This window comes from Vigna unguiculata, chromosome 9 (genome assembly GCF_004118075.2).
Source record: "Vigna unguiculata cultivar IT97K-499-35 chromosome 9, ASM411807v1, whole genome shotgun sequence".
Classification (NCBI taxonomy): Eukaryota; Viridiplantae; Streptophyta; class Magnoliopsida; order Fabales; family Fabaceae; genus Vigna; species Vigna unguiculata.
The window spans coordinates 42,103,375-42,120,692 of NC_040287.1; the positions used below are offsets into that span (position 1 = coordinate 42,103,375).

Sequence of the window (17,318 nt, forward strand, 5' to 3'; positions counted from 1 at the left end):
TTAAATTAATTAATATGTTCATAGTAGCATTACATTCTGTAATATTACTATAGGTAAAATAAAAGTTGGTATTCCTTATATCTTTGTTCTCAGACAACTTTGACCTGAATATACACAACATATACACGTTACCCTGTGCAGTGTAACTTAAAACCGAAGGTTGTGAATTGTGATGACAAGAAAAACAAGATTTTCTAGCAAAAAACTAACTTTGACATATCTATCCCTTACTTTTTTCCTTAGAAACAAAAAAGGGTTAAATCGCTAAGCTAGCGATGAAGATTGTTTTTTCTAACGTGCAGCAAGTGGAGCAGAGAGATGCTTCCATTTGATCTCTGAGGTTCATGTGCAGATAACTTCCTCGTGCCCCGATTCCCCTGCAAATGCACAACAGTGTTGTGTGTTTACTCCTAATTCACTGTCCTTTCTGGGACTCTTTTAACATAATAGTGTTGGATAAAGGCTTGTAATTTCGTGCGTGTGCGCTTTATTTGAAACTGAATTGACAAATTCAAATATTAAATTGAATATGGTACCTTTAATTTCTCAGATTCGTCACACAGATCAAAGGTACTCAAGTCCCTTGATAGCATGGAAGAGGAAGGCATAAGTGTCCTGATTTCGACAACCAGAAAAAAAAAATGAAAACTTCGTTAATGCTGTGGAAAAAAATGTTCAATGTTAAAATGTTAAACACCACTCGATACTCTTGTACCAGAAGTACACCACTGACCTTTTTGGCTTAGGAGGTTTGCGAGAGATATCGACACCAATCTTACCAAGTGGATCCACAAGGTTGTCTGTTTTAGTAGATGAAGCATCTTTGGGAGACAAAGGATCCAACTTGTCATCTTCTGTCGATGATGACGAAACGAATAATTCCTAAAGGCCAAAAAAAAGGGAAACAAATGTCATGTATGATTTTCATGTTCAATTAATATGAACAATGCAATTTTTTTGTAATTTCTGACACCAAATTGACTGAAACCTATCATTTCAAAGGTTGACTTATCACTCAAAAATTCAATTAGAAAGCTATAATTGGACGAACAATAGAAACACATTTAATCCCGCCATCCCCACCCAATTTCCATTTCCCTTATAATCATTATTTAGATTCCAGATAAAAAATATCACTTATAAAAATCTAGGTTTTTTGGTAAATATATAAAAATATTCATGAACCTTTAATTAGCATTTAAACTATGATAACCACACCTTTGTGACAAACTAATTCGTTGTTTGATCCTTGTTGAGTTAAACTAGTGCGTTTCCAATCCTTCAAATAACCGAGTAGTTAGTTATTAACAATATATTAAGAGATCAAGCTAACCGAGCTTTCTCACTAGCTGAGTTTATTTCATGTCAACCTAATTTCCTGAACTATATGCACACTCATTCTGAACCCTAGTTCACCGTTGAACTGGAAAAATTTGAACTCGGTTAAGGCACAATCCATCCTTCAATGAAGCAACGTATAAAATTTTGACTCGTACGCATTAACATAAAAGAATTTCAACTTACACTTGGTATTTTGCGAACAGCCTCAATCTCCAAAGCATTATGATCCTCTGCTTTTGACAAGGAGATAGAAATTTCCCTGTAACGTCAAAACAAGCAAGAAATAATGAGTAAATTAGTTCCACAGCCAAGAAAAAAAAAATGAACCAATCATTCTTCATAATACTAACCTATCCGACTTTTCACAATCTAACTGTCTACAGGAAGTACCAAGTGTAAGCTCTTCATCTGACAGGTCAAGTCTAACCTCAGACAATGACTGCGAATCAAATGATTCCTAGAAAGAATGGACAACCAAATATTTTCAAGAAACAACTAATGGGTGATCCTCTAAATAAATTGTAAAGTTAAGCGAATTGACTCATTTAACGTACAGAATGTCAACTTACACTTGATCTCTTGCGCACAGCCTCAACCTCCAAAGCATTATTATGGTCCTCAGCTTTTAATAAGGAGGTCGAAATTTTCCTATAACATTACAACAAGCAAGAATTAAGGAATCAGTGTACTAGTTCAAAGCCAAGAAAAAATGCGTGGGCTCATCATTCTTCATTATACGAACCTATCTGACATGTTGGCATCTGGCTGTGTACAGGAAGTGCCCAGTGTAGGCTGTTCATCGGACTGGTCAAGTCTAGCCTCAGACGATGACTGCGCATCAGATGGTTCCTAGAAAGAATGAACAATCAAATTAAATGCATACATGATAACTTCACCAAAAAAAATACAGCTTGCACAAAGTTGCAAGAAAGAACTGCGGATGAACCTTCTCCCCAAATAAATACACAAAGTATGATAGCTAAGTTAATTCAAACACCAGATGAGGTACACCAAGCAGTATAACAGTTTTTTCTGATCTGCTGAAGCCTAATTTAACTAAAAACAAGACATTAAAACGAAAACCAAAAACTATATGATAGAGGAAAGTAGGATTTGGGAAACATGTTAGTTTATGAATTCAAGCTAACTTATCTTGCAGCTGATATGATTTATTTTACGTCAACTTCAATTCCTTAACAATATGGAGGATCATTCTCGAGCAAAAGCACAGTTCATCATTTAACTATCGAACCCGACATATGGAGACAATAATACAAGCAAATCAACAGTTCACTTCTCCTTCAATAAATTAAAACAAGGAAATAGACACATGCACGTATTAAACAAATGGAAAAGTCAACTCACACTAAGTATCTTGCTCCCATCATCAACCTCCGAAGCACTATGATGCTCAGGTTTTGTCAAGGAAAAAGTCTCCCTGTATTATTATACCAGGTAGAATTTAGGAATAAGAATATTTGTCGAAACTCCAAACCCAATAAAGATAACCGGGAGTTACATTTGAACGACTACACTGTTCACAACAATACTAACCTATCTGAGTTTTCAGAACATAACTGCGTACAGGAAGTACTGAGCACGAGCCCATCTTCATCACACTGGTCAACTCTAGCCACAAATGACGACTCTGCATGAAACGTTTCCTGGAAAGAATGGAAACCAATTACATATAACATTGCAATCTGACTAAAGTTTGTACATATTTTTGGTGAAGAAAAAAGCTAGCGGGTGATTCATTTCATATAATATGCACAAAGTATTCACATATTAGATGGGATGATTTTAGTAGTATAATTGTGTTAATTTAATCAAGCGAAGCCTATTAACCCGCTAACAAAACATTAAACCATTACCTAGCAATAACCACATGTGAGAAGGAAGTAAGAGCCAGAAAAACAGGTTAGCCAATTATTACGTTCAAGGTAACATAGGTTTCCACTACATGAAATCATTTCATGTCAAATCAACCCATTCTCAGACTAAATTTATTATTGAAACAGCAAAATCAGGAATGAATCAACAAATATAGTTCAAGCAGATTGGCACTTGCGCTAAGTAGTTACCAAATACTAATAAAAAATAATTATTGCATATAGTGAAGTTAAAATACAACTAATTTCCAGAGCTGACAGCCTAGTTTCCCCTTATGCTCAGCAGTTATTTGATACAGTGACCTTGCACCCCATCCAGAATATCAGCTCTTGACGAACATATTTAAGGTGAACGAGCAATGAAATTGCATATATGAAAACCTCACTAATCTTCATACAAGGAAGCAGGAATTCAGGAAAACTGTACTCAACCTCTTGCTCTGAATTATGTGGTTGAACCAGACTAACTGACGAACAATCTTCAGGATCACTTTTTATATTATCTACTTTGCAGCAAGTACAATTTGCCTTAAACTCGTTCAATTGTGTTTCTATCTCCGAGTATTTTGTCTTTTCATTCGCAATGCTTTCTTTGAGATTTTCTATTTCCATTTCTGCAACCTGATTATGAAAAAATAAATACATTATGCGCAGATACATGGATTGCCAACAAACACCACAGTCACAGCACTCTAATGAAAGAGAAAACAAATTAATGACATCTTAACGTGCTTCCTTTTTCTTATTACCTTCAGCTTGGAATTATATTGCTTCAGAACATTCCATATAACTTTTGCAAAATTCTGCATAATAATGTGGCTTCTTTCACTCGGGACTTGACTATCAAACTCTGACTTCAAAGAGACAGAACTATTGGCATCTAATTTGCCGAGTGCCGAAGAGTCTGCACAAAATCAAGGTCAGGACCCAGGCAATAATTACCAGACCAAAGGATCGAAAATTTCTAAATTAGAACAATGCAAGAACTGCCTAGTTTTAGAATGCAATAAATTAAATCTCACACCAATGTTTGAACATTGGGTCCTTCTTCTTGAAGGTCCAATGTTCAAATTGATATTTATAAGGAAAGGCATTGGGTTATGCATGCTATCCTTGACCTTGTTGCGTAGCCTCCCGTTAAGGGAAAAAACAGAAGAGATAAATTTAACACAGTTTTTAGATGTCCTGTACTACCTTCTGTAATGTTCTCCCTTTCTTCGGCAATGTTTTTATCATTCTGAGGGAAAAGAAAAACTTAAATTGGATTAGTAAGTAAAACTGAAATAAAAACAAAAAGTTTATTCAGTCCACAATCTACAATTAAGATGGTTCCACAAATGGAACATCCTAACAACAAACATGTGTTCATACAAATAAATGAGAAGACGATGATCATTAACAGATTTCAAAATTGGTGAAAGTGAAGCACACACAAAGTATACAGGGTATATCAACAGTCAAGAGCAAAGTTTATCATAATTAGTCATGAGCACACCATGCTAAGAACTATTTACTTTCACACAAACTCAATGTACTTAACACAAAGATGGAGTTCTCTGACCTTTGTGTAATCTATTTAAGCCTCTCTATGCACAATGTTAATTTATTCATGTTAAACCACCAAGTATATCTAAATGTTAAACAATGACCCTCCACCATATGTTCCCATATGCCAAGTCCCAATTCTCCTTTTCTTGAATTAACATCTGATTCACCTTTTTTTTTGTCTTCACTACATACACATTCTTAATTCTAAAAATTCACGTTAACAAAATCCTGAATATTTTTCATTCAGATTTCTGATCATTTATAGATGTAAATTAAATTGGCTTGTAATACCCAAGTTCATAAAACCTCGCTACCTATTCAAATAGAAAAATTGCTTATGCTAAGAGGTCAATGTCAATGTCATCCACTATAAAAGAATGTTTATGCTACCTATTCATATACCATTTCTTATATGTACGTGCAACATATTCAAATGCAATTTTTATGACAATCTCAACAAGCTTTTCTATTTTAAACACGGATTCAAGCTAGGATGTAGAAGAAAACCTGCTCGGTATGTTCACTAACAAGTCTCATTCTCTTCAAATTTTCTGATAAAGGAGATAGTTTTGAATCATCCATTATTGACGAACCTTGGTAATGCCTTTTTTTGGGAACTATATTTGATTGTTCAACTTCATTGTACCTAACAGAAACGAATATAGATACTTAGAAATCAATAAGAGGAAAACATGAAATCCAAGTAAGATCATGCAATGAAAATGAAGAGCTTCACTTGATCTGCATGTAAGGAGAAGCTTGTCTCAGTAGGTAAGAAGTATCAAGGAAATCTTCTTCTCCAGGTTTTGCGGTTAAAATCTATGGAAATAAGAAGTAAAATTTAACAAAAGGGATTAGTAAAATTGATGATTTTGAATATGATTCTCATGAAAGGAAAACCCCATATGGGTAAGTATAACTTTGATAAGCTTGGAGAATGAAGTTTGAAAAAAGTATATACATACCAAGGACATGCGCTTCTTGCCCTCCAAATAATCTCGCAGGTACCTGGTTAACTGCAATAACGTTAAACAAAGTAAAATTCGTTAAGTAGTAACTCTTCCTCATTTCATTGACTAAAAGACATTCCTAAGCAGATAAAGTGAATAAGCTTTTAGCCAATTTTTGTTGATATAAAATTTGCAAATGACAAACAAAGTACATAAAAAAAATAAAAATTACATTATTAAAAAAAATACCATGGAGCTCTGGAAGTGCTTCTGCAATGGTTTCTTGCGATTTTTTTGGTGCTCCAATAGTGACTTAAAACAGAAAAAATAATTCATAAAGTAAGAGGAATGTAAAGGCAGAAGAGAAAATATATTCATTTTTTTCCAAATTGGATTCTTGGCTAGAAGTATAGGCAACATACTCTTAAGCATAAGCCAAACACCATTAATGTGTTGTTGATAAAATTGCTTTCATGCAATCTTGCCCCCTACAACATCACAGAAAAAGGTTCAGATGGAGTAAAAAAAATACAATAGCAACCAACCCATATTATTCCAGGCAAGATGCAGATTCACGCAAGGATCAACTCACCCCACTAAAAAATCCTAGTAAAACGTGCAAATTGGATTTAAGAAATGATGACATACTGGTTATTTGAAATTGCACACAAATATATTATAATTAAGAGGCTTTGCCTTTCTATTAGATATTAAAATATTAAAGTTTATCCAGACACTGAAGAATTTCACTCTAGCAATTAGTAAATGCTTATACTTTTCAAACATTGTGAAACCTCCGAAGTAAAATTCATAGAAATCAAGATCAATTTCTTATTGGAGCACAAAAGTCATGGTTCATAGAATATGAAGGCTCGGTAATTTCTCTAAGCTAACGGCTACAAAAGATAATAAATCTGTTATACAAAAGACAACAAAGAGGGTAATGATATGACATGTAAGAGATCATTCATATTATATTCCAAAAATGAAAACAACACAATACCCCCAAATCAAGCCTATTTACTCATAACAGTAAGGAAAAAACGAAAAGAACCTGATTCCCCGTTCTTTTTTCTCTTTCAGCCCCAGCAAGGTCAATGATTGTCAAAACAGCACTGTTTGACTTAGGATTGACCACCCCTTTACATTTTGGGGGAGCATCACAAATGTTAATAATGCACTGTGAGCGGCTGCAAGTACAAAAGAGAAGAAATAAAAACCTTAATATTACATTATTTGTTGCATAATCCCAAAGCTACTAGCAAGTCATTATCTGTATAACAAAACTTACCACCTACTTCCAGCTCATTTATTCGGAATAAATACTCAGTTGCACTTCATGGTCAATCCTTTTCTTTTCTTCCAATTTCTGGATGAAACCAACTATGGTTTACCATCCTAAAAGGTCAACGATAGGAACTAATTGAATTCAAGTAAAACTTCAGGGATAATCAACCCCTGAAAATTGACATCTCTATCATAGCATTGCCCATGAAAGTTGAGCTCTCGCAGCTTTCACTCTATCAAACTAACCCAATGATAATTCTTATCTCTTTTTGATGGCTTCACACATATACAATTATCTATTTTACACCTTAAATCAGCCTATAATAACCCTTTTCGTAGTCCAAACCTAAATAAAGCACCCATTATTAGGACTTAGGTACAAGAGAGGACTTCAATCCAAGAAAATTAGTTCATTAGATAAGAAAATTTCAAGATTTAAGTACCACACTAAGCAACATTGTCACACCCCTAATACCCAAGTCCCTATAATATAATTTGAAACACTCTCCTATCATTAGAAACCACAAAAACTATATAGGTCTAACTTCATATTTAATGAGTTTCACTTGTGACGTTGTGGTTTTTAGTACATTTTAACTTGTGATACAAAGAACATTCGAAGAGGTGTTATTAGCATTCGTTTTGTTTATTTTTATATTCTTTTAGAGAAAGATGAGACATTCCTACATCCCTATGCAACATCCTACCTCGACTGACTGTTAGTGTTTGTCATTGCAGTAGCGCGTCTAAGTGTTGCTTGTGCAATCAAGGACTCTGCCTGTTCCGTATTAGAGATGGGAACCTGTTCAGACAATCACAACAAACATAAAATCAACATCAGTCATCTTACACACAACTGGGAAAAGCAAATACACAGATGTAGCTTTATACCTCTTTCAATCCCTTCACAGAAGATTGTTGCATGCTTATTTCACCTCCATCTGATAACAAATCAAACAGTTTCTCTGCTTTACCCCGTTCAGAACATATCTCAAATATTGACATGTAAAAGGTTCTGCAAATTACACAATGGCAGAAAATTGACATTTCATTCAATCAAACAACAAACTGAACCAAAGTTGCAGAGTGTTTTTCAAACTCTAAATCTTGACACCGTACTACCATGTTTATGTTCACCGTGATAAGAATGTTGTGCTAAGCTTAGTGTGTGTGGCTCAGTATCTGCAAATTTGATTTTGAATGAAACTGATTTTGAAGTGAAGCAATTTATGCACGAGTAAAACCAAATTCAGAGAAACGAATTATAAAATCTTCTTATCCAATACAGAAGTCAGTTAAAGTTGCTTCTACTCAAATATTTCTGGACACAATCAAACATGTGATCATTTGCATTATATCTCATTAGCTAACATTTCAATGTAATTTGGATAACTCGATATAAAACCAAACAGGAACTTGGTGCGTGTTTGATTTGGTGTTCATAGGTTTGGACGTAGGTTTAGAATGGGAAAGAATAGAACTTATTCAAAGTAACTTCAGTTGATATGTGGATCGTGAATCTGCGTTCGATTTTATCCTACAGCAATTAGATATCTATTGCTCTCAAATATCACGTTTGACATCAATTAATTGTAATTGTAATCAAATACAAGGCATGCTATATCCTAACTCATAATCGAACATTGATACTCTGCTTAACTTAAGTTTATACGTAACAAATAAATCGGAATTAATGCACAGTACCTAGATGGTTGTTTGACATGTGGCTCAGCGTCCTCAAAAATATGGCGTAGTGCAAGAGGTACCATTCCAGGATCCCTAGGGGTTCCAAACACGGTGTGAGTCTTCCCAGACCCACTAGGTCCCAATGCAGCAAGCATTCCACTTTTACCCCCAAGAAACTCATCCACCAAAGGTTTCACCATTCTCTCATACACTTGAAACTAAATTCTCCATCACACCGCTATTGTTAGCTAAGGAAAAGAAGAAGAGCAAACGTGAATGACGAAAAACTGAAAATGGGGAGAACATCACTACCTGAGTTGAATCCGAAGAGAAAACGTGCGAGAAGCCTCCGTAAGTCTCCGATTTGATTCGCTTCGATTCATGCCAGCTAACGGGAGTTGATAACGTCACTGACTGCGAGTCGTTGACCGTTATACACGTGCTGGAGGTCTTGCTCTTCGAAATTTTAGCCCCCGCCGGGGGCACGTTTTTCTTTACGGGGTTCTGAGGCCACGCGCTCTTACCTCTCACGCGGGGTGCCTGAATGGGCGAAGAGGAAAGGGGTCGAACTCGGAGGAAAACCTTTAGGTTTTCGTTCTCCGGTGACGTTGAGGGCTTTTGTGGCGTTTGTGCCGGCAAAACGCCGTCGTTTGGAAATGCCGATATTTCGGGTAAGTCGAAGCTTTTCGGCGTCATTTTGGGAGTGGCGCGAGCTCTCCGGGGAGGGTTCCGACGAACGGTGATGGTGCCGGGGCACGGTGGCGAAGTGTTCGAATCCATCGTATTGGTCCGTTGAACTCGAAAAAGAGCGGAAGTTTGGGGATTAAAAAAGTAGGCACTTTTTAAACTTATGATTTAGTTCATACTGAAAATTCAAAATTCAAAACTCTAATTGTCACACCATTTTTTAAAATTTATTACAATTTTATTTGAATACAAAAAACTTTTATAAAACTTTCAAAAGCTTATATAAAACATTCAATTTAGTATTTTTCTAAAAAAAATCTTAAATTAAGACGTATATTTAAGATGAAAATAGTTTTTATTCTTAAAAAGAAATTTTTAAATTTGATATAATATCAGCGTTTTTCATTATGGAAACAAATTTAAAACACTCGGATTTTAAAGTTATAATTTAGATATGACATACAAAAAGTGTTCTTGTATTAAATATGAGGGACTGTAAAAAATTAACTAATCCTATTTATAAATATTAATTTTGTACATAAACTAATACATTTTACATTGGCGTTAATAGAAATGCTGTAATTGTGGATGTGCTTATACGTGTTTATTTTCTGTTCCAATTTAAAAACAAAAAAGTGTGTGGAAAGTTAAACACATAAATAATTAAGTATGTTATTACATTATACGACTATATAATCTATTATGGGGATTTTGTTATCATGTAATAATAATAAAAATAACAAATAATAGATGGAGAAGAAGAAGAAGGGGTGTAGGTAAACGTGGAAGAAAAAGATGAGGTTGAGATGGATGGAGAAGATGGGTTAGAGAGGTGGAAGTGGAGAAAAAGTATAGCATGGAGGTGCAGGAAGAAATACTTAACTTTGGGATGTTTCAAGTTTTAAAGGCCTCTTCACCCCAAAAGATAAATAATAGCAAGGCACGTAGCATTCTTTTATTATTTTCCTTCACTCTATTTTGCACCTTCAATGAATTTAATTTAAGTATTTTGTTTAACTTTCTACCTTTTAAGGGTAAAATGGATTAAATAGAATTGAAAATGTATATTTTATGTAAAACAGGGATGGGGGAGGAGGGATTAGTTTAAAGAGTAGCATTTTTAAAAACAAGTCGTAAAAAGTTAGTTCAAACATTATCTATTTTCATGTTTAAAAAATTACAATATTTTCACGTAATAATGAAATTTTGTGTCTAAATAATTAAAATATTTATTTGTCACGTGAAAATAGTAATATTTTCATATGGATTAAATCTGTAAACAGACATTATTTTTCAAATATTTGTATTATCAATTCTTTTAAGAAAACATTTGAAGGTAGTTTGTTATGTAAAACTAGTCAAGAGGAACAGCGGTTTTTTTTTTTTATATTTAATATTTTGACTCGAAAAGATATAATTTACTTGTCATTGTGTTTGGTCAAAATGTGTTTATTAATACTTAAATAAAAAGTTAATAATGTGAAAAAAAAATAATTAATGAAAATTATTGTAACGTATTTCAAGTATATATTTATAAATAGACTATTATGTAGTAATACATGTAATAGTGATTAATTGGATGCATTGGCACACGGAGTTGTTTTTTTTTTTATTATTATTATTATTATGTGTTAAACTTTTAAATATGAAGTTATGAAGAAAACTGTGATTCAGAACTTTATAATAACAATTAAATCAAATTCATGCATGTTTAAGAATAGACAAAATTGTTTGGTTAGCATTGAAACAGAAAACTAAATCAAACATATATGAATATAAGAGTATCAAGTATAAACATGATTTTTATTTCTCAATTTTTTATTATCCGATGGAACGTGCTAAATGAGGGAAACTGGACCATTAGGAACGAGAAAATTGGATTTTTTTTTCTATAAATTTATTGCTTAAATTTGAAGAAATTGTTAGTACGAGTACATTGAACTTGTCTTAAGAAAAGTTAGGTCATGAATTTAAGAAATAGCTGGTATTTTTCTATTAACTAAAAAACTGTTTTCCAAAAAAAATTATAGAATGACTTAACCTAAACTCAAAGTGTGTGCCGGGTGACAACGATGCCACGAGTCAAGTAACCGACCAAGAAGAAAATCAAGATTCCTTATTCTGAAAAAAAAATAGTCTTTTATTAAAACTATATATTATATCATTGTTTCTATTTTAAGATACAGTCACAAACGTTTTTCATTGACCTGTTTTTCCTCTTTTAAGTTCATTTTTCAGAAAACTTTATCCCAAATATTTTATAAATGAAAGTAACCTTAACACTGATACATATATATTAAAAAATAAAAAAAATAGGTTTAATTAATTTGATGATACTAACTTTCATTTAGATTTATCACTTAGGTATCCAATTCATATATATTTAGATGTGTCATTTTGGTACCCAACTGATATATTTTTAAAAACGACTATCAAACTGATGCATCTAAATAAATGTTGATATTATCTAAAAAATATATAATAATTCTTAAAAATATAATTAATATATAATTATTATTGTGTAAATCTAAATAAAATCATATATATTAAAAATTAGTCAGTATTATTTTGTAGATTAAATACTTAATTAATATTAATTGTTGCAAAATATTAAGAAAAAATGAATGAGTCTTTGCTGGCTGTTGGGTAGACTTGGAAAATCTAATCATTGGTCGGTGAACTCACGTCATTCTTTTGCGACCCACTTGCACCAAATTATACTTTTGCTACCTCAGTCATCAACTATAATATGTTTAATGAATTTTATTATGGTTATTTTCACAATTTATGTAACTAGTTACATTAACCCAATTTATTACTAACTTCACTATTTTTTATTTATTTGTTTACTTTTTAAAGAGAACGTAGTCGAACTATATAACCTTATTAGTAGACAAGTTAATAGATATATAGTTATATAAGAGACCCACTATATAATAAAAAAATCGAACAAAAAGTGTGTAATGATACTCTATAAACCATGAAGGTGGTATGTAGCAATAAAAGTGGTATATTTTTATTTTAGAAAAAACATCACTGTAATTAAAGAATAAGTGAAAAATAATTCACGGCATAGATCTATACTGTCTATGTAGCGCTTAATTTATTAAATAATAATTTTGGTTTGCTGCATGATGATTCTATGAAATCATAAATATATTTATATTGTCTCTTTGAATAAATAATTTCAAGACTATATTATTTTTGTATTTTAATTTTAATTCACATTTATGCATTTTACTTGTGGTTTTAAAAGAGTTATTTCAGTAATTATCTTCAATATATCACATTGGTTCACAAAGTGCTTTTGGGTGCATGTCTTTCTAACTTCCTTATAAGTAGAGGACACGAATGCCTCAAAAATCACGTGTTCTTTGTTTATAATTTCATGATTCAAGGTACAATAACTCTTTTATTACATTTTTTTTTTGCATTTAGTATTTTGTTAATAAATTAAATGTTTTGTATAAGTTGATATACTAGAAAACAAATAATTGTTGAACTAGAGTTTTGTCGTTGAGGAAAAATGCTCAAAAAATAAAACAGTTGAAATATTGAATTTTAGATCTGTATACATATAATTTGCAATAATTATAGACATACGTGTGGTTGAATTTTTAAAACTTTCTACAATGCTATCCACATTTATTTTTCGTGTACTTGTTTGGTTGATATTTAATGGTAAACTGTAAAACCATACATCATATCATAAAAAACCGCACACATTTATTTTTTTCATTCATTACTATAAATAAACCAATAAAAAAATGGTTGTTCGTTTAAGAAAAGGATTTGATCCAGATGGAATAACCCACCCAAATTAAGCTAGAACCTGAACAATTAAAATTTAACTAATTCAATAAATCGAATAGTTAGATATAAATTTCAAAATAGCAAATTAGATGAGCTGAATTGATCAAATTGAGTATGAATTTATGGATTTTAATATATAATAATAACAATAATAAATTAATTAATAATAATTTTACAATTAAAGGTTTGTGTTGTAGGTTTCTGAAGTTGCCTTTTATTAACGATAAAGGTGGCTGAAATTTTCAAAGATATTCGAATCTTGCTCTGGACCAATCGAGTTCTAACAGGTGTTCAAAACAAATCGTTAAGGTTTTGGCATGGAATCTGTTTTCCAGAGCTTTGTCTCCACATAGCATGGCTGACTACAAATTTTAACATCTTTTAAGATATAATGTAACATGAAAGAGGAACAGTGATGATGTTGTTGTTGCTGCCGTTGGGTCCCAAAATGATTTGGGATGTTTAGGCGCCTTAATTATTTCTACTTTCTTATATTTTTTTAATTGATCTCATTAATTAATGCTTTATTTTATTCAATGAAATTTCGACACAAATAATATCATGTAAAAAAAAAAAACGTGCTTCCTATGATTAGACAACCAAAACACTCGCTAGGGATTTACTTACAAAAACATGCTTGTAAATTAAATCGTAAAGATTAAAAGGAGACAACTTTAAAATATTAGAGATCTAAAAGGCAAAATATCTCACAATAATTATAACTAAAATTTTCATAAACATATTTAAATAAAAATATATATATAGCAAGATAGCGATACAATAGCCAACTCGAAGCAGTTTAGTTTTTTGTTTTTTTTTCTTCAGAGAAGAGATTGGGAAGCACAGAGTTATTCCCGGTACATGAGGTCACGGGGCAATAAACAAATATCAAAAGGCCCGGCCCACAATATTAGCCACGTGTATGGCTCGGATTTCTCCTCTGTTCTCTGTCTCGGATCAATTTGGAAAACCCCGATGAAGTTATCAACATCGCTTTCTTCACCCAACGGCTATATATATTTACAAAGACGGAATCCAACGGTCCTCAACGCCCCGGCGGTTGCCGCCCTTCAAACCATTCCACTGTATTTGATTACCGCAACGGTTCTCACTAATATAGGAGAAATCGTCACCAAACAAAATAATAATTATTAAAATAATTACAAATATCCTATCACCAACTTTCACTGCAAAAAAAAAAAAGTTTTGAGCAGTTGGTGTTGCCATATATTAAAGGCATAGGAGCGTGTTTATAATCGCTGAGTGGCTCAGACCCATCTCTTCTAAAAGCCAGGGTCTCTTATATGTTCATATATTTATTTTATGGTTTATGATAACTATGATAACTATATCATAAAGTTGTTCCTGATCTGATTTTAAGAGATCAAGTTCCAGTAAACTAATTCAAAGGCAACTGATCCGTTTGTTTTGAAGAAGATCAACGCCTGTTTAACTTCTTTTATTTTCTCTATTAACTGTTTGATCCGAATTCGGTGTCGTTTTGTTTGATCCGTTAAATCTGAATGGACGCCGTTTTGACGCCTCAGGCTCCCAACAAGAATACCAGAATCAAAACCCCGAAGAAGAAAAACGGAGGAGGTAATTTCAGTTCTTATAAACGCTCTGAGAATTTTGACGCCTATGCAGGTCTCTTGAACCCTCCTCCTTCACGCGCCATGTCATTCTCCTACTCTCAACCGCTCTCAGCTTCTTCTCTCTTCAATCACCACCGCCACGCGCAACCACTGCAACAACAACAGCAACCACCTCTGCTTCCTCTTCCTCACGCTTCCGGAGGCATTCGAAGCAGAGACAAGTCTCTGACGCCGAAGAAATCGAAGCCAACGAAGCGAGAGGAAGCGAAGAAGAGATCGGGGACGCAGTTTCTTATTGTGGCCTCTCAAAACCCCTGGGGACCGGATCCCAAGGACCTTCCCAGACTGCTCCCGGGGATGGGAAACGTCAACGACGTCGTTTCGGCCGCCGTTTTTAATTTGGCTCCGCCACCCAGTAGTTTGCCGCTGCCCAACTTTTCTCTCAGATCGAAACTCGGTTGCAAAGCGGAAGCCGCTGCCGGTGGTGGTGGCGTTGACGACGGAGCAACCAACAATCTCCGGCGACTTCTACGCCTCCGATGACGTTGTAAACCTCTCTTTCTGTCTCTCTACCTCTCTCCCGGTTGCGTGATCGATCGTGTGTAACATGATCTTGAATATGCTTAGTTTGTTGGGTCACGTTACTTGATGCTTGCACCTACTATTATCTTACTACAGTGTTATTATGTGTAAATAAAAAGATCGGCGAGGGTAAATTGCTGATTGGGGTGTTGGTGAATATGCTTTGCTTTGCTTTGTTTTTTGTTTTGTTGTGTTAGTTGAAGTTGTGCATCGCCTATGTTTTTTTGGAATGGGATGCACATGCTTGGTAGTTCTTTGGATGTAAACTTTTGTACGCAACATCCGCTTGGGTTAAAATGTCAGTTCCATATAGTGTACTTAAATGATCAGGTTATTATTATTATTCTTCTCTATTTAATTTCCATTTGCATCTTTTTTCTTCTCGTTTTTAGTTGCACGGTGTATATGAATTTGGAAAGTTTTTTCTTCATAGAGAAGGAAAAATTGGAAGATGATGAACTTCTTGCCAGAACAATCTGTGTTGATTGCAATGATTAAGAATGGGAAATATGACTAAAATTAACGTGTAATCTTCTTGTTAAACAGTTAGAGTAGGCTTTGTATAAGCAGCATTGAGGGACTTTATTATATATATATATATATATATATATATATATATATATATATATATATATATATATATATATCATAAATTGGTTGAATGCAAGGTGTGGTGAGATCTGGGAAGGGTACGATTTTTCCGTGTATGATTTAATATTTTTAGAAAAAAATTATTTACAATCAAAAGATGAGACTCTTTGCATGTTTTGATGTCTGATTTTTTTTTCAAATTCTTAATTAGCCTAATTTTACATAAATATTAGTAAAATTTTATACCGATAATTTAATTCTAAGTTTATAATTGATACAGTTGAATTCTTTTTTTTTCTTTACCTTAGTCACCTTTAAAAAAATTGTATTAATATAAAGTTTGTATATATTACTAAAAAATATATAAATATTAATATTTAACTATTATTATTCTCTCTCTATATATATATTGAGATGAAGATAATACACAATTATATTGCTTAAAAATTTATTTTGTATAAAATTATTGTAATTATTATAATAATAAATTAGTTAAAAATAAGAATAAACCACTGGTGTTGGTTAATCATGATCAGACAGACATTATTGCAGATGGAGAAATATGTTGTAATGTCCATTGATTTTCTTGCAGTGAAAAGTTAACTCAACTTAAAAAAGATAGTTCCAAAATATATATAATAGAGAGAGAATATCACCTTAAATGCATAAGAAACACATAAAAGAAAATTACATTAATATCAAAATGAATAAATAACCATGAGTTTTGCTGTATTTTTAACACAATTTAAGCATTTTACCAACAGATATGCCAAGTAATTTTGGTAATAAAAAATCACATTTTCATTATTATGATTGCATGCATGAGATGTTTCTTCTCAACACCTCGGGTGTTGTTTTTGTGGTGGTTGAGCACTCACTTGGTATATGAAATTTACTCATTTATCCCAATTTCATGACAAATTAATAATTGTTCAATAAATGCACCAAAATTCACTGTCATTTTAATGAAATCAGCCCAAGGAAAAAGTACATGCAGAACTTTGTTTTAGTACAAATTATATATATATATATATATATATATATATATATATATATATATATAAATAATGTATTTTTAGTAATTAGGAATTAGGAATTGAGTCTAGGAAATTACCGATCTTATCTGAGTGCACTATTTAGTTGGAAGGCAAGACAAAAGCCATTGAGGAAGAAAACAACAATGGCCACTGTGTTTGTTCCAGAGACGAAGGTTTGTTAAAAGTTAATCTCGTTCCTTCTTCAACATTCTTCACATCAATCCCAACAAAATCTCATGCATATACAGTAGTTTCGATCAAGGTTTGGTATGCAATTAGACAAAAAAATCTTAGTATGAACTAGTAAGT

General features: G+C 32.8%; 2 protein-coding genes across 2 annotated transcripts; one reads left to right on the plus strand and one right to left on the minus strand.

Moving 5' to 3' along the window:
* Window positions 1–9,517, minus strand: LOC114162424 (kinesin-like protein KIN-6). The gene is made up of 22 exons (XM_028046305.1): window positions 9,017–9,517; window positions 8,723–8,922; window positions 7,910–8,033; window positions 7,726–7,820; window positions 6,786–6,921; window positions 6,154–6,219; window positions 5,981–6,043; window positions 5,747–5,797; window positions 5,518–5,600; window positions 5,289–5,427; window positions 4,428–4,470; window positions 3,983–4,137; window positions 3,666–3,854; window positions 2,896–3,005; window positions 2,707–2,779; window positions 2,084–2,190; window positions 1,911–1,989; window positions 1,692–1,798; window positions 1,525–1,600; window positions 734–882; window positions 537–615; window positions 1–377 (listed from the first exon to the last, which is right to left on the minus strand). Exons 1-22 carry the CDS (start codon window positions 9,482–9,484, stop codon window positions 270–272), a joined length of 2,700 nt encoding a protein of 899 aa, XP_027902106.1. The 5' UTR covers window positions 9,485–9,517; the 3' UTR covers window positions 1–269.
* A 4,923-nt stretch (window positions 9,518–14,440) lies between these two features.
* On the plus strand, window positions 14,441–15,739 carry LOC114196004. Its single transcript, XM_028086475.1, has one exon. The coding sequence runs from the start codon at window positions 14,728–14,730 to the stop codon at window positions 15,340–15,342; it is 615 nt and encodes a 204-aa protein (XP_027942276.1). The 5' UTR covers window positions 14,441–14,727; the 3' UTR covers window positions 15,343–15,739.
* The last annotated feature ends 1,579 nt before the right edge of the window (window positions 15,740–17,318 follow it).